General features: G+C 40.0%; 1 protein-coding gene across 1 annotated transcript in view; it reads right to left on the bottom strand.

Moving 5' to 3' along the window:
* Positions 1–23226, bottom strand: part of FIGN (fidgetin, microtubule severing factor) — a 96550-nt gene extending 73324 nt beyond the window's left edge. The window contains exons 1-2 of the mRNA XM_035571063.1: positions 22997–23226; positions 22045–22214 (exon numbers count right to left, since the gene is read on the bottom strand). Of these exons, the coding sequence (XP_035426956.1) occupies positions 22045–22069 (25 nt within the window). The 5' untranslated portion in view covers positions 22070–22214; positions 22997–23226. The remainder of the gene's footprint in view (positions 1–22044; positions 22215–22996) is intronic.
* Between the last annotated feature and the right edge of the window lie 590 nt (positions 23227–23816).

Genomic DNA, 23816 nt, shown 5'->3' with positions numbered 1-23816 from the left:
CAACCTTAGTGAATCAAGTTCACTGGAGGTGAAGCGGTGGAATTATCAGTACAAGTGGCTGTGTCATCAAAGCTTTCTGAGAGGTAGTGTATGGAAATGCCTAAACAAACAGAAGCGTAAAAGCTGTCTGTATAGGAAAGGGCTCTCCCAAGGCTTTTCATTAAAACAATTCCAATTGCAGCTTCATGATGCAGCATTATATTATGTGAGAAATATAAAATCTTGACATTTTTCTAAATGTGAATGGGTTAAAGAACCTCTCCACGCTACAGTGAGCCTGAGAATTTCCAGCAGCTGATGAAGACCAGTTGACCACCTGATACTTTTTCAGCACGGTGATAAAATTAAAGGATTGCTTTGATTTGCTTGAAGGATTACTTTCTATAGTTAATTGTTTAAAGTGCGCAGTCTTACAAAAGGGAAAAATATCAAGAAGGTTAATGTAGAGTGAGCTAATTGCAAGCTGATTACATTGTGCAAAGCTAGAGATATTACTTGTGTTACATACCATCACAAGGACCAGCCTATTCCACCCTGCTGCTGCAGCAAACAAGCTGATTTGCTAACAAAGTGGTCAGCTCGGGCACTTGCACAGCATCTCGGTAGGTCCACAGGCGACTGCTTCCCATGCAGCGAATCTCAAGCTCCATTTTCCAATCTGATTACACGGCTCCTTATTCCGGCAGCCTTAAACCTTCATGGCAGTTTACCAACATTTTCATCACTTTTTCTTTTACAAAGCAAAAGAACTGATAAGCTCTCAGGTACCCGGGATTTCATAGTCGATGGCTGGCAGGCAGCCAGCTTCCCTCACAGCACAAATGTTTTGTGCCACAATGCAAAAAGCACACTGAATTTAACAGATAGCACAAAACTATTAGAATTTTGCAGTACGTACAAGCAGGCACTATGTTTCTGTCTTTGCAGATGTAGACAGTTCTGTTTAGTCGCATTTATAACATGCCTACACCCAAAATGACAGGTTAAAAAAAAAAAAAAGCACAGAACAAATGAAGACAGAGCACTGTCACTAACTCAATTGCACTACAAAGAGTACACCCAAGTTACTTCATTACAATGCTGCCACATTACCAAGAATTAGAGACAGTTCTAGTGACTTTTGACAAAAACTTAGATTAAGAAAATGGAAAATAAAGCTTCAGATTAAATGAAAGTGTTGGACTTAAACTGAAGCATTGTTTTGACGCTAAAACAAATGCAAAAATGGGACACTATTGTTTATTTTTGTCACGTGAAATGCTTATATATTGTATTAAAATAGCCACAAGATATACTTGGGTTTACTTAAGTCTCTGGCTTAGAAATACCACTTGAATGATGAAAGAACAAAAAGACAATTCATATTGGCAAATGTGAAACAGCTTTATAAAAGGCTTACTCTGATTTGTATCATGCATTGTCTGAAAATCTGAGGTACACAGGAAGGATATATAAATGTATGTATATTTACATACATATATATATATATATAAAGAAAATAACGGAATGCAAAATGAGAGTTCTGGAAGAAGGTTATCCTGTAAAACTTAAGGATTTCAGCAAAAAGCTTTTCATTAACAGGCACGGGAGCAGGAAACCTCCTTTTTGCTTACAGAAAATGACATTACTATTAAACCAACAAGTTTTTACATATTGCCACTGAGGCTCACTTTCCCATTCAACAGCGCTGGTTATCCAGGTGCTGTCGGCATAACGCCCCACAAGCCTATGTGGCACCCGCACCACACAAAGTTAATAGCGTAAACAACAATTCCCCCACCTCCCCAAGAAAAACATTTCCAAAATCAAGTGGACAGAACTGAAAGCTGAAGGAATAAGACCTATAAAGCTTTCTTAGATGAAATGCAGTTTTGGATATCGTCACTGGTACGGTAAGGGCGTGGGGATGGACAGGCGGAAGGCAAGACAGTGAGTTATGGAGCAGGGGAGAAAAAAAAAAAAAAAAGAAAAAAAAAGAGAACAACTACGCTGGCGCGGTGGCTCGATGCTGTGGACCACGGGTGCGATGACCCCTGCATCCCCGAGCCATTAGCTGGGGTCCCAGCCCTGCTGGGGGGCAGCGGGATTTGAACTCTCGGACCGCTGAGGTGCTAGCGGGCAGCGGGCCCCTGCGCCCCGGGGCCCGGCCAACCCCGCGCTGCCGCCCGGCGCGGGCAGCGGCCGCGCTGCGGCCTCGGGCGGGAACGCTGACAGGAGCCGCGGCCTGGGCCCCGGCCCCGGCCCGGCGGGTTGGGGCCGCTGGTGCTGCCGGCGGGTCCGTGCAGAGCCCGGGGGGGTGCTCGGCCTCTCCGGCTGCGTCTCTGCGTGTGTATTTGTGTACGTGCATCCCCGTGTGCAGCTATACAAATGTTTACGCGTATTTATGGAGACGTGCTGAAACAGGCTGCGCTGGCTCCCCTGCAGCCATACGTAGTGCTCAGCGCTGCCAAAATATTCCTACTCCAATTCTGCGCCCTGATGCAGCTGCAGTTTTAGACACACGCACGCACGGGCTGCATACGTGCATCCTATCCGCACGTCATTTGCTTACACGTAGTACCATGTGCAAGTAGCTTTATCTTCAAAATTCCGTTTCCTAATTCATATGGAAATTTGACCTCCGATACAATAAAAAACACATTTTAACCGTTTTCTAGTATCAAAACATTATTCCCATGAACGATTCCTAGTAAACTATTTGTTCCAACTGCAAGGTTTGAGAGGGTTTGCTGCTTGTAGATGCAGGTTGGGGGTTGCTATTTTTTTCTTTCCTCTCCTTCCTTTTTTTTTTTTTTCCTCCCCTCTATGATTTATTGGATGGTGAGCAAACCCACTTAAACTATAGTTGTCCGTATGAATCACTAATTTTCATGTTTCTAATTAAAATGTAAACAGTGTAATGAAGACATCAAGTTTTTAGGCAAATGTCTCTTCCAGTGCCACTTGGGGTATGGTAATTACTGAAGCAGATCTATGGATGCTCCCGAATCCTCTACAAGTCCAGATTAAAAGCATTACTGCTAAACCTTGCTTTTTACACCAGGGAATTGTGTTCTCTAACCTATTCCCAGTTTGCTTACAGATGCAGATCTGTACAAGCCTTTATAACTAGTCATTAAAAAAAAATCAAAATAGAAGTTTATCACAGAAATGGAACAATTTGTGGGGAAAAAAATGTGATTTCATTTAAAATAAAATTTGATTTCACTTTTATGATTACACATAACTAGCATAGTAAAACCTACACTGGAAACTTATCATCTTAGTGCTTCCTTCAGAAAAAGAAAAATAGGTTAGGAATTACTAAGATATATATGTATTTTTTAAAGCATAAATGATATTTCAGGCCTGCGTTAAAATTCCTGTTGTCCCCAAATGCTTGTTTCACAGTCAATTAATTTAAAGATATATTAATCAGGAAAACATTAATAAAAAAATAAATCTATTATCTAAGAAAAAAAATATAAATGCCCATTCCAAATACAAAATGCATGATGTGCAACTGAAAGTCTTTTGTTATATTTATCCCAGCCTTTACGTCTCTATCTGAAATTTGTCAGAATTTATCCTAAAGCAAATGACCTCTCCTACATTTACCGAAGGAATACAAGTCCCCTTCTGCTTACAATTGTTAATTGAGCCTGTCTGCTGCAGCATCTCTTTCCTCTCCAAATAAGCCAGGATACTTGTTTTACATATTTACTGCCACACACTTGAACAGTCCTCTGTTTTATAATACTGGGGGTTCCCCCCCTCCCCTCCCCTCCCTTCTGGAAGCTTTTTTTTTTTTTTTCCTTCTGTACAGCAAGTAGCTAAAGCTGCAGTCCACAGTGATATAAAGCGTCTAAAATGCCTAGCAAAAGAGGTTTTTCTTCCTCCCTTCTTGGACTCAAAGTCCATATTGTGACTGGTATGGCCAATTTTCATATTATTTTTACATAAATGCTAGACAAGCACGTTTGTGTTGCTAACCTGGATCGTGAAGATGAGAGTGCACAGGATGTATGTGTGCATATGTGCATGTGCGCGTGCATAAACATTTTAGTGGGTGGTCCACCATTTCAGTTGTATTTTACTGGTAAAGTACTGCATACAAACACGTGAATACTTCTCAGTAGAAAAAATATACATAGGATTTCAGATTACATCAACTCATAAAGCATCTTGTCCCTCAAATCATAAATGCCTTAGCAGAATAGAACAAAACAAAACATTATTTAGGTGTTTCCTTCAAACGTTTCTGTCCAGAAAAAAACACATTTAATTAGACAAATAGCATTTTAAAGGCTAGTGCTTCATAACATGGTACTCCTGAAAATGATGTGGGGTTGCAAGTGAAAACACAATTCTCATTTAGCTTTGTGCTTAAGAAAAGAAAAAAAAATTACACACACATTCACACATGCTAAATATATATTTTTTTTAATGGATCAAGACAATGGGGAAATCTTATGTCTTCACACTAGTTCCAAGGCCATACTAATCAGGTGTAATTTTTAATGAACACTGACTGTTTGGTGCTCATTCAGGGTATTTCATTAGGAGGTTATTCATTTAAAATAAATGTTTCAACCATATCAAGCTGTAACCTTTCTTGAAATGTAAATGAATGGTTTAAATGAGAAGATTAATAAAGAAGGGATGTTCCAATTCCAAGCATGGCATGCTATGTATTTTTAAATTTGTCTATGCCAGATGCTGTCAGTCAGAACAAAAAACTGTCCAAGCAGACAATCTGTGCGTCTGAATGTTGATCATGTTGGAAAGTAAAGGGGGAGGGGGGAGAGAGTGTGTCAAGGATTCATGGTCCTTCATCTTTGCAGTAGAGCAAACACGTCTCTCAGTATAACGACAGACAGCTGCTTCCACTTTCTAATGTGCCCTAACTTAGATCACTGAAAGAATTGTCAGCACTCAGAGAAACACACAAAGATAACACAGCCAGCTGCCATGAAGGGGGAAACAGCACAGCTCAGAAGAAATGGGATTTGTTCCATTTGCATGATGCTGGCTCCCTTGGGCCCCTTTCTTTCAAATCCAAAGCACAAAAGACAACACTTAACATATTTGCTTAAAGATGACAACCTCATGTTGATTTCATTTGGATGTAACAGTGTCAGGATTACAGATATAAGAATATATTATATCTGTAACAGAGACTGACAAATGTATCCATCAGTGAAACTGTCTGATTCATCTGCTTATACAGCCATTTTACCATCCCAAGGGTGCCATCTAAGTAGTAACTTTAGAAGACTGAAGGTCTAATTTTATTACACCACATTTCAACCTACTAAACAATATTATTTCTAAAATAGATCATTTTTATTGGAAGTCTCCCTGATGAAAAATCCAGTAGACACCGGAGAATTTATGAACTGTATGGGTCCTTTGAACTCAATATACTGCCCATTTTAAGCAACTTTCTTTATATACGATCAAAACCTAAGCTCAAATAACTGAAATTGAGTTAAAAACATAGATGATAATGGTAGCTATTTTAATATTACATCATAGCCTGTCACTATTTGAATATCTGCTGTGTGGCAGCCTGTCACTATTTAGAGTGCTTTACTACATCCTTGTTACAGTTCTGCATCAACAGAATAGTTTCTTCACAGGAACTCTATGAATAATTATTGCTCTTCGATACACTTTGACCAGCTACACAATCTAATTTTTGGTTGACGTTTTCACTGGGCAGCCTAAAAGTCGCATGAAAGTGACCGAAAGCCGAACAGCCTGGTCATTGCATTACGCTACAGCTGCAGAAACAGAAAACCAAACTGAAGGGCGCACGCTTGTAAGATTGCCTGCCTGCGCGGTTTTATGGACTGGCCTCTTTTTTAATCAGATGAAACAATTAGGCTGTGGTTACAGTCCGGTTTCAAATGCATTACGCTGAACTGTCTGAAGGCAAAAGCCTGCCTCCCTCCCTCTGCCCACCACCACCGAGTGACTCTGCATAACGCTCCCCACGCACGCCGCTTTGTCTAGAGGAACTCAAACTGCTTGTTGCTGTCTGCTGCCACCAAGAACTGCACTGTAATTCACTAGATTGAAGTTGTTTTGTAAAATGGAGTTAACTGCTGTACGTGGAATTTCAGCACAGCAGATGGTTACCAATCATTATTTTCAATTTGTTTAGTTTCAAGTAATGGGGCTGGTTGGGAGGAGCAGGGAGGACAGGAATGGGGAGAGGAGGGAGGCTATGTACACTGGCTCGCCACGCAAGTAGTGCTAGGTGGCGTAGTGTTAAAGGGAGGTAAAAAAAGGCTCTGCTCTGAAGTGCAACAAAGCTAAGCAAAAATAAAATAAAAAATTGTTTTAAATCAGATTTTTTATTTTTCATCTTATAAAGAATACGACATTTAAAAGGGGGCACTTATTGATCAATTCATGCCCTGTTCAAGAGTTAACTTACATTTTAAATATTGGAAATGTGGACTTTAAAGTTTCCAGAGGTAAATTGTCTCTATTCACATTTTGCCATCATTCAAGTTTAAATCACTCTCTACTATAAGTGGTTCGGTTGTTGAACTGGAAATGGAAAAGGAACCATTTATGGACAAGTGCACATGAACAGAAATTAAGCTGTAAATATCTGGGCTAGGCCATTATTGTAGTCCAGAAACATCTGGGGCTGAAGCCCAGGCTGGGCCCCACTCCTTCAGTGTTCGGGTAATTGCTTAGATGATTTATAACGTACTGTTTCTATTAAGAATGGCTTAAAGAGAAATTTGGAGCCTGAATTCTAAAATGATCTTCAAGGCTTTGCTCTTGCTTTCATTTGTTCAGGAGAGAAAAAAAAATAAAAAAAAATCCTTTGCTATTTTTCTCCCCTCTCCTATGTTTTCAGAGCTACAATGTTCCACAAGGACAAAATTCACACCTTTCTACCTTCAGACCAAAGGCATGACACGGGCAGACCTTCCAGCAGCACAGCTGAAGACCATTCATCCAGCCTACGTTTGAGGTGCTCAGTGCTTAACACTTCCCACCAAAATTCACTTTGAATCGTTCTCCTCATAGAAATTCTCCTTAAATTCCCATAAACTCTATCAATACCTTAATGGAATATTCTCTTGTCCCTGCTCTTTCGCTCCACCTGAGAGCCTGTTTGGCTCTGCCACAGACAAGATGGGCAGAGGCACTGCAGCATCGCCCTGCCAGCAGCCGGAGGGGATGCTTCTGGCTCTGGGACTGGTTTCCCCCACTCCCTTCAACATAGCCTGAATTTCTTGGCTTCCAGAGCAAGCTGTAAAAGCCACTCATTTGACAGGGCTTGTGATACTGTTTTTTGGAGGACAACAATAAGGGAAATGCTTGCATGAGATCAGTCTTCTACTGGCAGTTAGGGGAAAAAAGATTGCTCTCTCCCAGGCAGATCAGCAGGGACAGTCTCCAACTGTAAACCACTTTGGCGTCAAAAAACTTGGTTATTTAAGACTGACCAGATACCCTAACTATATTTCCACCCCTTTTCCATGACAGCTAAAGCTTATTCTAAGCACACTGCTAAGCCTACAGGGAGGAGGTTTGTAAAGGTTTGGCCATGCAGCCCTCCAGGTGCAACACTTCCTGCTGTACATCGGGCCCCCTCCTGCCCTGCCCGACGAGGCAGTGCCAAGTGAAGGAACGTGTTTGCAACCTGGGTGTATGCAAGGTCTGAAGTGACACGCTAGTGACTGTCCCAAGCCCATGGGAAAAAACAGATTTGACAAATCGCAAAACAATGCCACCATTATTTAGCGAGGAAATCAACTATGCTTTGGCCACAGATGAACAAGACATAAAAAATATGACCTAGTGCTTCTACAGAGCATGCTTCATCTTGGGAATTTTTCTCCCCCGCATGTCCATAAACTGTGTCAGTACATAAGACTGACAAAAACTCTGACATTCTAAGGCAACAGAAAATTTTCCATGTGGGGTTGCATCAACCTAGGAACACACTAAATACACCTTCCAAACCGCTCACTGCTAAGTGGCCAACTGCCGCAACAAATTTGATGCAGTGTTACCTGTAAGGCAGACACCACACACTTAATAAAGCAAGCAGCTTTTCTTTTTTTTTTTTTTTTTAGTTTCTTTTAAATAAAAAGTTGGAAAGCTAAGTGGGAATTGAGCACCGATCTCCCAATTACAAGACATGACCTACAAAATAAACAAAGCCAATTCCCATAACTTTTGCTGGATTCTTTCTCATTTTTTCCATGTGTTGTACAGAAATGCAGAAACTCAGTAATGCAGTTAAGCTTCAAGCCTCAACAATAAATGTGTAGCTAAAATGCTGCATTCATTCAAGAAGCCAAGAAGCAAGTTTGCCCAGAGCAACAGGCCTATCTGTACGACTCCATGGAGGACTTAATGCAGCCCTCAGCAAGAGATACTTTTCTCCTCCTGAAGTGTACATGCTCCAACTACACTTCAGTTTGAACTGCCAAAGTAATACTTCAAAATCTTCTAGCAGAAAGTGCCCAAGGTAAACCAGTACACTTTTAGGAAAGGTCGCATACTTGTTTAATGACACTGTATGCAACAAAAAATTTCTTACATATAATTTTTTCCCTAAACACAAATATTCACATTCTTAGACCAAACCTAAACTGTGGATCAGGATGTAGGGGGTGTCTTACTTTACGGCACCAAATCCAAGAATATTTGCTCTTTTGTTCTACTTCAACACATCTAATGAAAAATTGAAGCAGACCAACAGATTTATTTGAATTATTGGAAGCCCTCTGATTTCCAATGGTGATATACTGGAGGATGGAATCATGGTCAAACAGCTGAACTGGAGAACAAGTCTGACTTCACATAAATATCAGCACTTGTAACAATGGTCCATAGGAGAACAAAAAAAATGTCATATGGCATTTTGCAAGACAAAGAGAGTCATGGAACTGAACCTAGGCAACTGGAGTAGGGTAAACTGGGCTTAGTAACACCTAAATAATGTATTATCTAGATTTGAATACACAATAAATTTTAGTGCCTAATTTTGCAAGCCTACAATATTGTGGGCTGGCTTCTGTAGTCCTCACTACAGCAAAGAACAGTGCGTACCTAAAGAAGATTTCTACCAGGTGAAGGAGTAACTGTAAATAGACCACATGATCATACCACAGAGGATTTGAGTCTCCACATTCATAACGACCATTGCTGGTGAGAAAAACCATCACCACCACCAAACAACACAAATACAAAAAAGCTCTCCCCAAGATTAAAAAAAAAAATAGGAAAAGCAAACCACTTAGTACAGCAAAACTGAGGGAATAATGAGAAATACACCCAGAGATTTTATTGTGCAGCACAAACAGGATGCTGTCTGTAGGTGCCAGCATTAGGACTTTCTGCAGCGGGCTGCGCGGGCCAGGGTAAGGAGGTTGCTGGCCTGCCCTCTAGAGGCTGGGTGTCTGGCCAAGGGACTTGCCCGCAGGTACCAAAATACAGAGGAAGCTGCTGGAACTACATCTGTAAGCAATGCTTTCTCCTTTCACTTTTTAAAGTATATTTTATGTGCTCCAAGACACTGTAAGTATTAATACAGCAAACCAAACCTCTAAAGGATTCCTGTCAAGTATAAATACATGCATAAACACAAGATACAATTGAAAAAGTCTTTTCTTAATGAGCTCATGGGTGCTTTGGCACACTGCATGAAATATAGATTTGAAATTTTAAGATGATATATCAATTCCACAGTTGGGCTTTGGAATTAAAATAAAAAATTAAAAAAAAAATCTACCCAACATCAGTTCAGATTCAGGTTATCCAGACTCTAACACAGCCACACCCAACAAATAACAATGATAAATTTTCTTACCACCCACCTGTGTAGTAATAAAGTGTGGATCTTTTAAAGACAAAAACATCTCAGGATAAAAACAGGGTAAAATTTTGCTTTGGCTGTTGGTAAAAAGCTCTAATATACCAATTTAATCACACGGTAGTTGAAATAAAGCCCACAAGGCACTTTGTTAGCCCAACGAGCATATCACCAAGTGGGATTTGGTGCACAAACGTAAATGCATGGCTTTTTTTTTTTCCCTTAAGCCATGCATGCTTTTTATCCTTATTACCTTACTACTGACACCGAGTAAGTCTTATTACAGCTAACTAGGAAACAAACTTGCTTGTCTGGAATCTAGCGTTGAACTACCCACGACACTTTTGAAACCGTACACTGGTAAATTATATTAAAACATAAAAGAGATTCCTCCTGAAAGTGGTTATCCTGTAAGAAACCTGGATATCCAGCGTTTCTTTTTGCCATGTAAGGAACACATTAATAGCTATCCAGTCACAGTCTTTTGCTTAAAATATGCACAAAATACACCAATTTGAAAGTGGTTGGCACACAGAGTAAAAGGAAAACACAAGGAAAATAGTTATTTTCACCTCTAAAAGGATAGTTAAGTGATAAATTAACATCATTAATGAAAACCTCATTATTGCAACTACACAATACTATCGTGCCTATTCGTACTTAATTTTCTTGTGGAAATTACATTATACAACGCAGCGTATAATCGGTTGTGATTGGGGGTAGGAAAGAACCAGTCGTTAACTATGACTAAAATGACCGGTTTTCCAGTGCAGTTGTCTTCTAATTAAATCTAAGTGTGGAGCACAGTCATTGAGATATGCTGTAATGATTTGCTTGGAAGTATTTTTCCCTTTTGTTTTTTCCCCTCTGCTCATCAGACTACCTTACACCTTTCAAAACTAGAGCAGGAAAAAAACCCAGTGGGCTCCTGGCTGATGCCATGCCAAGGCAGGTATTACTCACCATCCTTCCGCCCACATTCGGGAAGGCAGCTCATCTCTTTCTTAGCTCTTCCCACTAACAGGTACACCTTCTGAAGCTCAGAACGGCACCTCAAGTGCCATTTCAAAAGACAAGCTTATTAATGACAAACCAGACTGCCATTTTATCGGCAGGAGAACACATACAGCTGCAGCACTCGGCGCTGCATCGGGCTACGGTGGTTCGGGGCCAGGTGTCAGTACCCAATAGCAGATACCCAGAGAGCACCCTAGGAGCATATTAAGTGGGTCCAACTTTCCCCACAGCTTATGGTTAGTATTTTCGACTAGATCAGACTTGGAGAAGAAATAACTTATTATATCAGAGTCTCTTATCTTTACAGTGAAAGACTGCAGGTCACCTGGTAGAGGACACAACAGATATTAAAGTGATTACAGCCCTGATCTCAGCCAGGCGATGGAGTTCGGTGCATGGGCATGGGGGAATGGCACCTCTCCCCGTGTCGCCGAAGTGCAGCGTTCCCACATTTGCTGTATTTCAAACACAAAAGCATCTCACGGGGGCAGGACACGTTAGAGGCTGGGAGCGGGGCCTGGGTGGGCAGGGAGGGGACACAGGATGGCTTTGAAAAACCAGGGAGCAGAGCGCCTATTTCCGTGCAATGGCTTGGTACCGGCCAGGCTTAAATAATGGTATTGCAAATTGAGGCCCTGGGGAATTTGGAGTGTACAAGTGAGCTTTTGTTTGCCAAACCCCAAAAGGTATGTGGGAGATTTGGGGGTTTGTTTCCATTTAAATGGCATATGTATTTCTAAACCTTAAGTTAAACTATTTTGCCCTGCTTATTGTACAGCCTTGCTGATCTGATACCTGGTAGGAAAACCATTTCTCTTAGCCAACATAATGACAACTACTCAAAGTAATGATTATCTGCTACTGTACATAGCACTCCCATTTACTTCCCTTCAGAACTTTTGAATGAAGAAGAAAGCAAAAAATCTAATGTAATATACTTCATGGGAAAAACATAAAATAAAATACAATACAATACAATAAAATTGAATAAAATAAAATAAAATAAAATAAAATAAAATAAAATAAAATAGTGTATGTGGTGGGGCACAGGAAGCAGCTGCGAGAAAGAAGAGCACAGCTAGAAGCCATTTGAAGGGATGCAACCTTTCCAGTGTAAACACAACAGCTAATTAGTATGTTGTGATTTTAAAACACATTTTATTATTAGAAAGTAAAACAGAATTTTGCACTAAAAAAATAAATCTTATCCTGAAGTTTTTAAAGCAGGTGGACAAAACCGCAGGCACTTATAAACATCCCCCCTACTCTTCCCTCCCCACGCACGTGCAAAAATTGGGTTACTTCTCTGTACATAGGCTTAGCTCCTGTAAATATATCTCAGGATTTTAGGTGTACTTTTTCACACTGTAAGATTTCTATACAAAACCAGTTTAATCTAACTCACTCTGATTATTATTAGAAACTCATTATTTGAGGACATCTATCTTTACAGTAACCATGCTCCATTAAGGAGCACAATGCCCATAATTGTTTAAAAAAGCCATGGGGGGTGGGGGAAGGGAGAAGAGGATCAGGAGGAGGGAGAAGGTAACGAAGGGAGGTTTTGCAATTAGAGCAGCAGCATCTACTCTGCATTTTGCCCGCTGGAATGTTTACACATTAACAAACTACGTTTAAAGTTTCCTCCATCCAAAATCATAAATGAGTCGCTCGTTGAACTTTTACTCATATTTTTGTCCTGACGCATTCAAAATGTGTTCTTACAACCACCAGGAAAAATGAAAAGCCCTATTTACTCTATTACACACCCTTGATACCTCAAAAGAGAGAGATCGTACCATTTAGTAAGTACAAATACTGCTAACGCCTACCTTTTTCTGGGGAAAATTCCCTATAACCCCCCTCACCTGGTTTCTAAGATTTGTTGCGAGCCTGCATATTCAAAGTCCGTACAGATTGCAGGGACTCAGTGCCTCTGATAGCAGAGCACCAGAAGTGGCAGCCTGAATTGCACTTGCTGAGATGCAACACTCTTCATGATGTTATCTCAGCTACTCAGAGCCTTCAAGCTCAAGCTGCAGCTGTTCTGGCAGCTCCCAAGCAGAAAGGAACAGTAACTTTAGCTAAAAACTACTAGCTGGTAATGGATGGCAAGGACTTCCACTATCTCTAAATAGCTGACACCTTGGAGAAAAATAAATAGTTGTGTGCTATTTGCCTACTCCAGAAATAACAAAACACCTTTCCCTAATCAGTGGTGAAAATCGCTACTCCAGTCACTACTACTGGTGTCAGTGTGTCCATTATTCTGTACCACATGGATAATCTGCTCAGTGATGGAAGAAATACCACATTGTAACTCCTTGAACATTTTTAACTAATGAAAACTTCTAAAATGTCATTAATTAAGGTGCGGGGTACTCAGTCTCTACAAGTACACAATCAGATATGATTTACCTACATCTAACTTAAAAAAAAAAAAAAAAGAAAGAAAAAGCTTCTCAAACTTCTTAACTATCTATGTCTCAACAGAGACAGTCGCTGCGTGTTAAGGTGTGCTTTTGATATGTCTGTCGTGTTGACAAATGCTAGGGGCCAAATAACGAGAAGTGCTTTGTGCTGCTCGTTACATGGCATTTACTGAGTTTCAGCTCCAGCTCTCTACCAACACTAATATTAATCTGGAAAAGAGATAACATTTCTCAGTAGGAATACCATGGCATCAGCAAAATTAGTGTTAACACTAAAGTTTGTAAACTGAAAGCAGAAAAACACACCAGTGTTGTAGCATAAAGAATTCCTGCATGGGACAGGAGTGTGAAATGAAATGAAATGAGTGAAAGTCAAAGAACAAAATGAAAATCAATTATTAGAAAAGGTTAATTGCAGCATGAACGGTTTCCAAAATATATTTATTTCAGCTTTTATCAAAGGCAGAGAGTAAGAAGTAAAGAATTATTAGAAATTCTATAAAGACATGAAAAATTACTTTAAAATCTTTAAAATAGAGTACCTGCCTGATATTTATCGTATGTTCAATACAGCACTAGCATACGTACGTAGTTAATATAAAGCTGCAGACCTAACAATAGGAACCAGAAAAATAGATTTTGCAAATTAAGTGTACATTCAGCTAAATAGCTAGCAAATTTACAGACTCCTTCCATATTAAAAATAATTGAGTTTTGCTAGCTTAAACCCAGCAGTTTTCTGACTGCATGGTGATACCCAGTTCAGCTATTGTCACAGGTGACTTTAACCCTATCTTCTTTCATAAAACAACAAAACACACTATTTTCATTTTGAATTCCTCTATTTAATCATATATATTACTTGCCAATTAAATTTAAAGCTCTTCATTAAACTTATGTATTTTAAATACAACAATTTCATAGAGACTGCAGGAAGAGATTCATAAAAAATATATGGTCCAAACAGACTTTGCATGCAACAGCATTGAACTATACTTTTAGAGCTGCAAGAGGAAACAGAATTGTATTCATTTACCAAGAATGTATTTCTACAGTACTGTATATAGTGATGTGGTCCACAAATGCCAACAACAAGGGGCTGAAAATAGGATCAATTCTTTTCCTTCTCAGAAACAATCTTGTAAGCATCTGAGTTCCCAAAGACATAAAAGAATAGTTACTTTTCTGAGATCTTTTGATATCGCTCTTCATGGTGGAGCTATCCATGAGTGATGGGAGAAATCTCTTGAAAGTAAATAGTGCACCTTCAAGTGTGTTCAGATACATCTTTGCTGTTCCTTTCTGTGTTTCTCAAGTTTTACTTGAAAAGGATGCTTGATTTTTTAAAATTTGGTTTAGGTATCACAATGGGATACCTTATATCAGTCAGTGCTTGCAAACCTTATTCTTCCAGCACAGAATCTAGCTGTTTCTTTCTGTGTCAACACAGGAGGCTGAAGTAATCAGATAGGTCTAAAGAAGACAGGGGACGTTAACCTGTGCTTTCTCAGAATCTATGATGAGTATGTTCCTACTTTCAACATGACCACGCTGAGCCGTAAGGTATATAAATAGCTACTTTTCATCTAAAAGCACAGCTACCACAGAAGCTTGCATAGCAGGGCTATCAGTTCATAATATTTAAAATGTCAATATTGATACTATTGTCAGGGATTCATCATTTCTGCATAAAACTTTATCCTTCCCATCCACCCTCTGCTGTCACTCAGTAACATAAAGTAATTGTAGGCTCTTCCCCTCACCATGTCTCCAGAAGAAACACACACACTGTAACATCTGTTGTGCTGTATAGGAATATCTCTGCAGCAGCATAGTTCTCACAGTTTTATTAAGTGATAATTCAAGCTCACTATATAAATGCTTTTTATTAATGACGTGCTTGCATGCTAGAACGGAGGAGACAGAAGGAGGAAAAACCTCTCAGAGGAAAATAGGGATGTTATTTGCAACATATTAAAAGGCAAATCAAATAGCAGTTGCTCTAAATAAATGGGGGGAGGGGGACAGGGGACTTGAATGAGAGCATGAAGACACATTCCTGCCACAAACCTCTGTAATCCACCAGTTCCAGCCCCTTCTCACATCTCCTCTCAACATTCATTTTCAATTTCCATTCAGATTAGCAGGAGTTACACAAGCATGCATTCATGTGCCTCTTAAGTATTTTATGAAACTGAAGATGAGAAACAAAAAGTTTAATTATGACCCATACCAGAAAATCATTCATTCAGACCCTGCTTAATTAGATGTGAGACAGCTATCTTAGATCATGAAGTTGGACCACAGTATGCTCTTATTCCAAATACAATACAGATTACTGAAACCAATTTACCATTACCAAACTATAACCAGCATGACACGTGCATATACAAAAAAAAAAAAAGCCACACAAATAATGGTAAATAATACAGAAAACAAACCATTTGCTTTAACAGAGAGTGCATGTCACATTAAAAGTAGAATAGGAAAGTGTTAAAAATGGATAACAAAAGTCCAAGCAATACACGATTTCCAAATGTGGAAAAAAAATGGACTTGCATCACCAAAGTTTGCTATCAGATCAAAATAATGTCAGCATTTTTCTCCACATCACTTTCAAGATACCTGAAATTTAACTAAATATACTAGCAATAGCTGTTCTATACTTTAAAAGAACAGAAAAACTATTTCCTCAATAACAGCTAAATAATATGACTAGTAATTGCTATTCCAGTGTTTCATGGCACATTAGACTACACACTTAATAGCATATTATAAAAAATAAAAAAGCAGCAAGTGACATAAGTCATCTGTCGTTGAATTATTTTTAATTATAACTGAGACAGATGAAACTTTTTTTTTCAAATGCAGAAAAACAGTTTAAAGAACAAAAAGTTTTATTCCATTATTTAAATATAATAACACAAGGCTGTTCTTTCTATTGTACAAATACAATAGCCATTGTAGTAAGGAGTGTTGCTTACATGATTAAACAGGTAGTTCGGTATTATGATATGTTTGACAGGTACCGTTACCAGCATGGTAGGAGCAGACATACAATATTGTTATTACCATACTGTGTGTGTCGATACCTCGTAGCAATATACCTCAGCAAATGAGAAGCATGAGCTCCACGTTTTCATCACAGCAGACGACTCTGCGTGCTCTAATCAGCGGTGCTCTCTGCAGATTACACCTCCTCGGATCCTTCCCCTTCTCCCACTGACCTGTGAAAGCCCCATCTCCCTCCCGGTTTCTCAAGACTCCGGTAACCAAGACTGACCAACTATTACTCTTTCCATTTTACCCTCGCTTGTCACACAGCTAGACCAACATCAACAGGTATTTAGAAGCAATAGTAGTGAAGTCCACTCGTATTTACAAGGTTGCTGCAAATACAAATTATCTTCAGAGAAACATAATACATATACACGTACCCTCTTTAACATGCTGATCAGGGGGGTGGCAGGTACAATTATTAAAGGACTGAAAGCCTTAGATTTCCTTTGACCTCCATTACAGCCTAGGACTCTCTGCTCCTTGAAGGATAAGATTGTATTTGTCGAACCTACGGTAACATATTGCAAGTGGATTTTCTTCTCTGTTCTTCTCAATTAGCTATTGTCCTTTAAAGGAAAGCAGTTTCAGTAAAGGAGATGTATATGCTGTTTTCTGAGATTCAGAGATCTTTTATTTTCCTTTTTTTATTTTTTTAAATAAAAATAGAATGATCCTAAGGATTTTTTCATGCTTGCATTTCTCACACACTCTATAAAAATATCATTGACATAGGGTGAAAAGGTCACATGCCTCGTAGAAATGAAGCCAAATGCTCCAGTAAGGTTTTTCACCTGGAAAATATCCTTATATCTAATTCTATTTATTGGAAATTTTTTATTATTATTTTAGCAACAAAAAGCTCCAGGTCCTTTCCCAGCCTAGAGTTCCCTGAAGTGGTCTTTCCCATAAGGAAGATAAGTTTTCACTTAGAGGATAGCATCTCTAGCAGCAAGAGTTTAATACTCTGCAACAATATCAGGGATACGCAATCCTGAATTTACAGCTGTTCAAATTACTTTTATAGCTATACTGTTCATTTTGGATCAGATGCTTATCTAAAATTCCATATATTTTGGTAGCCATAATATCTGATTTTAAACAGCTTCCAATAAACCAAAGAATAGTACTAAAAAAAAACAAACCTAAAAAAAAAACCACACACAAAAAAAAGCTACCGTGGGACAGATTCTGGGAACTGTAAATCACTGTAGCTCTTTAAAGCTAAACCATTTTATACCAGCTAAGGATTGAGTCCAATATGCACAATTCCACTTCAAAGTTCATCTTTTTTTTTTTCCCCCCACAGGCACAGTGTTTTGCTTCTCATATGCTTTGCTAATAGCAAATGGGAATTCCTAATTACTTTATCCCAAATTCTTTCTATACTTATTTTATGCCTTTTCTTATCAATGACTTAAGAGGGGGGGAAAAGTGGTGATTGATCGATTAATCAAGCTTTATTGACACGCTATATTTTTCAATATTTCAGAAATGGCTGCAGAACAATTTCCTCCAATCATAAGATCAATGAATCAATGTAAAACCCCAGTAATTAAATTTATCAACTCGGTATCAATACATCTGGCACTTTATGAAAGTATTATGTGAAGTTTGTTCTCTTAAGGGATATATTGATTCGGGGCAAAGAGCCAAATATTTCTATTATTAGATCTGGGAATGCTAGACAAAAACTCAGTCTGTTATAAACAACATACAAATGTTTCATATACAGAGATCTCATGCTGATTCTGTACCATTAAACCCACTCCTAGCAAGCAGATAAGCCTAATAATTGATGATTAAGACTACAGGAAGATCAGTCATTATGATCTGTCATTATGATTATTCAATGCTTCTTGTACGCATTCATTGAACAAACATATTGACAGGAAGCGTACAAAATCATTTTCCTCTAGGATTTATATTTTAAAAAAGGAGGAGACCATCTAAACAAAAGCATATTTTAAACCTTGTTCATGCAGTATAAAATAGCCTCAATTAATTAATTAAAATTTGAAACTAAAGCTTTGCAGTCTGAAACAGATTATCACATCTCTCTCCACCATATACAGCACTATTATTAATTAAAAGATGAACATTAAAGCTTAAAGATGACATATCCGATAAGAGCAGTGTTAAAAAACAAAGAAGCAAAACCAGCATCCAAACGTTTTTACACTTCAATTTTTAAAGGGCTAGCATACAAACTATTCTGAAATACACGTTTTATTACTGTCCCTTACTATAATGTGTAAGCAAGTAGGTCACAAAAGTTCATGAAAAGCTATTTTACCAGTCATAAGAAAATGAGTAGTAGGCTTTTTATAACAAGGAAAAAACTCCACTTAAACAAAAAAGTTTTAAGGATAAAAGAATAGTTAATGACATCAGATTGTCATTTGTTCCTGTGAATCATATGATGAAGAGATCAATAACAATACAATCTTCATATTTTCTAAAATGTTGCTGAAATAAGAGAAGCAGATACACGTGTTTTCACAGATGTTCCAATAAATAAAAACAATTTGACTGTGTACAGAAAGTATCTTATTATGAAGGGGGAAATAACAACAAAAATCCCAAACCCGCCAGATTCATGTAGGAGTCACATCCTGTTACAAACATCAAACAACAATGAGCCTTTATTACCACTCTATGATTCCTTCATTTCAAACATGATTAATTAGCAAGTATTACACTCACCAAAACTCCCACCACGCTGCTGTTTGTTGCCTATTTGCAAATGGGTCTCTATCAAGTATCCGTAAGTATTAGTCTCATTTGTGACACTGAAGAAAAGAAGTCAAAGCATCCTGCTTTAAGGAAGACTTCTCTCATACCTTAACGGAAAAGAAAAGAAACAAAAAAAAAAAAAAAGAAAAAGAAAAAGGAAAACACATACACACACACCAAACCCCTTTCTTTCATTCAGTTGGAGGGATTCCCTGATAATCCAAACACAAACTTCATGCAAAATGAAAAACTTTTTAGAAAAGTTGCTAAACAATTAAAATGACTGAAAATAAGCACAGACGAGGGAAAAGATCAGGTTAGACTCTGTTTTGGTCTTTTCTGTCTTGAAACCTTGCTTTATATTCAATTTGAAATACGCTGCTTCTCTTGAGAATGAAAGTACAGTTCACATGTCAAAAATAGAAACAAAAAGAGGATGAGGAGGGGAAGACACACTTAGCAGGACTCTTAACATGTTTTAAGCTGTGCAAACAGATGTCTCCAAACATACCCTCATTTGCAATAAACATTACTTTGGCAGTAAACAAAACTTTGCTTCATGAGGAGGAGAGGTGAAACCGAGATTAAAAATACAGGAGGAGAAACAAGACTGAGATGAGAGGGAAAAAAAGATATCTGAGATTGCCTCCTCAAACTGAATGCTATAAATACCATCACAAAAAACAACTATGGAAAAAGGCTCAATTAGAAAGCAACAGATGTATTCCTGAGCAAGAAAATATCCCTGATGAAATAATGTACATGCATACAGAAAAGATCTTTAAAACTACGAACACAGATGCATGCATGGCAAAGGTAAAGTTTCAACGTGAAAATAAAAATTAGGTGGAAGATCCGATACCTCCTTGGTTTACCAGCTCTGTATCACAGATACTTGATGATTTTGTCACGCCCTGAGAGGAGTCATTTTTAAGTGCAAATCGGTCCTACTCTCTCCAGCTTTTTCAATTTTATAAATTTGGGATCAAAAACATCAAAGCAGCTTCCACTTCAGACCTAACTTTTAGAGGATCAATGTGACAAGTCATTGCTTGATAGATGTTTCTCTTGATAAATGACTTGTTCAAAAGAGACATTGTAGCTTTCATTTCCTGACCACAACACACTTTTAATTTGCAACAGCAGAGCTGCTGGAGTGTGACTAGTTCCCACTTTCCAGCCGTTCAGGATTGTGGCACTGTCAGGCCACATACATGGGCAAAACAAAAACTCAGGCAGAGGTGCATCCCCAGCAAGAATTGCAGTGAAACTTTTCCTCAGAAAAGAGCCTCGTTACGTTTGATTTCTCTAAAGAGTGGGCTTTGAACCCCCCTCCCCACCACCTCCAACCCCTAACATTTTAGGGAATGCGGAGGGAAGAGAGGAGAAACCATATCTGGCAATATGTACTTAAGTGCCATAGTATATATACCGCTGCCTGATACTACCGTGTTTATTACACGTATATATATATTACCGCTACTGTAATTATTATTATTATCTGGGAATCGCATTTAACAGTCCAAACCGTCCACACCATCCAATTTCAGCTCTCAGCATACTGTCCGATTCCCGATTTAAAATTTATAAATGTAATATCCTCCTCATCACAAGCAGCAGTCCAATCTGCTCTGAATATATATTACAGCTTTAACATCACAGAGGGAAATCTCCCATCTGGCAATCACATTCGCTCCAACAGCTCTAGGAAGAAAAAAAAAAATGTTCCGCTCTCGCTTGCTCGCTCTCCTCCTTAAAACATTTCTCAGGGCAAATTATGTGCATCTAAAATAAACAGTCGCCTTATTGATCGCTTCAAAGTCAACAAGTTCTAAATGCAAAATGCAATCAGATCATTCCCATTGTATAGCACCCGGGATATGTTTAGCAATATAGTCACCTACAACACCAAAATAGGAGTGTACATTATGCAACTGCTCTCTCAATCTCTTTCTTGCATTCAGATATGTTATTACGAGAGATCATCAGCCACACATGCCAGACCTCCCCTTATCCCAAACCACACACACATACACACACACTCTCTCTCCTAGGGTCTCTCTCCATCCTTATTTGTTGCTACCACACGCTATTAAAACTGAACGTACCCCCTTTTTGGTTGCACAAAACAGACTAATAGTCGCTTCTGTTGTTAGTTCTTTAGCCTTAATTGCATACCTTGAGGTGCATCTCCTGAACCACTAGGAGACCTATTGAAATTCCCCATGCTCCATTTTATCTGACTTTTTTGGAGGAGGGGGCGGTGTGGGGGACTGGAGAGTGACCGTTAAAATGAAGCCAGTTTCAGCACCTGATTATTTCATTCTGCTACACGTTGAGAAGAGAGCAGTGGGAACCAGACACTTGTAAACTGAGCATGAAATACCACTTATTAAACAGTATTAAACAGGCAGCCACAACACTGGTTTTGTTTGTTTACATGCAAAACATTACCCCCACCCCACAACAGTTAAAACCTCTAGCAGATGATTACACTGTAACTAAAAGAGGGAAAAGCGGCCGGAGTTCAAGTAAATAATCAAAAAAAAATCATTAGTTTGCAAAAGGAAAAGATGCATTTCAGGCATGTATGCATGACTATGTAGACATATAGGTGCATATATTCATAGCTACGCAATTTCCCCTTCTCCAGTCACCGAGTTTTACTAATTTACATACCATTGGAGTTCAGTGGTGTATACAGTGCGCTGCTAGTAACATGCAACTTTAGGTTTTACAACTGAGATCAATACAATAGAGAAAACTAATGCTATAATCAAAGCAGAAATGATAAACAAATGATAGCAAGAGAAAAAAAATGCTTATATATACACGAGTGAAAATATACTATTAAACATTAGGTATTTATTACAAAATATTTGCATGCAGAGTCCTCAGTGCGTTATCATGCCATTTAAATTTGTCTTTGCTATTTAGATGCAAAGGAAGTAGATCCCAAAACGGACATACCATAAACACTGGTGCTACTGATCATTTCTTGCTGGCAGCACAAAAAGCTGAATTGGATTTTTCACAAGCAGGAATTCCAAAGGTTGCTTTTCATTAAAGCCACTTTTCCTCTCAGCTATCAAATGTCACTGCCTTGAAACGTGGGCCCTTTCGTCAGGTATTCATTTAACCTACATGCATATAATTAAGTGGGAAAGCAACATCAACAAAAAGGGGATCTCAGATCACAAGAGAAGAAAGAAAGGGGGAAAAAAAGCACATGACCAGGAATGCAAGTCCATGTCAATTTCACTCACTCCCATTGAAACTAACAAGAGCTCCAGGGAGGATAGTAATAGGATCAGTGGATTGTATATACCATTAAATTATACATCTTTCTCTCCCTTCCGAGCCAACAATACGCCCACCACGCTGTACCCCCTCCAAGATGATGTGCTTATATTTTACTGCAACAGCTCCTCTGACATATCCGTGCCCCCCCAGCCGAGACACAGCAATTTAAACCCAACTTTTGTTTTGCGAGCTTCTTATTTGCACTTATTTGCTCCGAAGTTAGTTGTCTCAAAGTCCAGCCCCGCGGTACCGGCAGTTTATTATTTTTAATGCAACTTGAAAATAAATCCAATTAGGAGGAGGAGGTGGGGAGGGAGCTTGCGATCGCCAACTCTTAATCTGCCTACTATTGTTGGCAATGATCAAGGAGGAAAAACCATGCACTGCGATTGTATAGCTGGACTTTCCAGACTACGATTAGGAAAGCAGAGCGGAGTATTTAACATCAAAAAACGACCGCGAATTAGACAAAATACTTCGGGCACGAACGGGCGCTTAAAAAATACACGGCTGTCTCGGAGAGCTTTGAGATTAAATAAAATTTAAACCGATGGTAAGAACACCGAAAAAAAAAAAGAGAGAGAGAGAGAGAGAGAGGGAGAGGGAGAGATCCTCTTACCTGGAGATTTGGTACGAGCACCCGATAGGTTAGAGTAGCATCGATCCGATGTGTTTGCTGATGAATGGGGGCTCGGGTTAAGTGAAGGTGCCTATGATTTGAAATCATTCCAAGTTTTTGAAGGGAAGACTGACTGCAGCCTCTGCCATGTTGGAATTTCAAACCCAAAACAGCTGCTTTGCAAGGAGCCAGCATGCCAGCAGCTGGACGCCTGCGCAGAGCGCCGCCGAGCCAAATTCAAATCACTTTCACGCGAAGAGCCAAAGATCAGTTTTCAAAGGGGGAGCGGCGCGGGGGGTGGGGACGCTCCGCGGTCCTGCGCGCCGGGGCCGCTGCTTCCCGCGGGGGGCTGCGGGACGGCCGCGCGGCGGCCTCGCTCCCGCTCCCCGCGACGGCGGGACGGGGGCTGCGGGCTGCCGGCTCCGGCGGGGCTCCCTCCGGGCGCGGCGGCGCTCGGCGGCCCGGGGGAGGGCCGGGGCCTAGCAGTGGCCCGCGGCCGCGGGGCAGAGAGCCAGCGGCGGAGGTCGCCCGCCCGCCCCGCCCCGCCGCGGCCGCCTCGGGCCGGGGCCGGGGCCGGAGCCGGAGCCGGGGGGGAGCCCGGCCCGGCCTGCGCGGCTCCCCCCCCGCCCCGCCGCCCGGCCTCTGCGCCGCGGAGCCGGGTGTCGCTGGCCGCCGCCGCCTCCCGCCCGAGGAAAATGGCCGGGGCGAGGTACCCCGGAGTCGGCGGGCTGGTCCCGGCCGGGGCGGCGACGAGCGCCACGCGGGCTCGCACCGTCCCCGCGCCTCTGCCCGGGAGATCCGGCGGCTGCCCGCGGGGCCT

This window comes from Cygnus atratus, chromosome 6, assembly GCF_013377495.2.
Source record: "Cygnus atratus isolate AKBS03 ecotype Queensland, Australia chromosome 6, CAtr_DNAZoo_HiC_assembly, whole genome shotgun sequence".
Taxonomy (NCBI): Eukaryota; Metazoa; Chordata; class Aves; order Anseriformes; family Anatidae; genus Cygnus; species Cygnus atratus.
The sequence above is the reverse complement of the archived record's forward strand: the minus strand, read 5'-3'. Positions and strand labels throughout refer to the sequence as shown.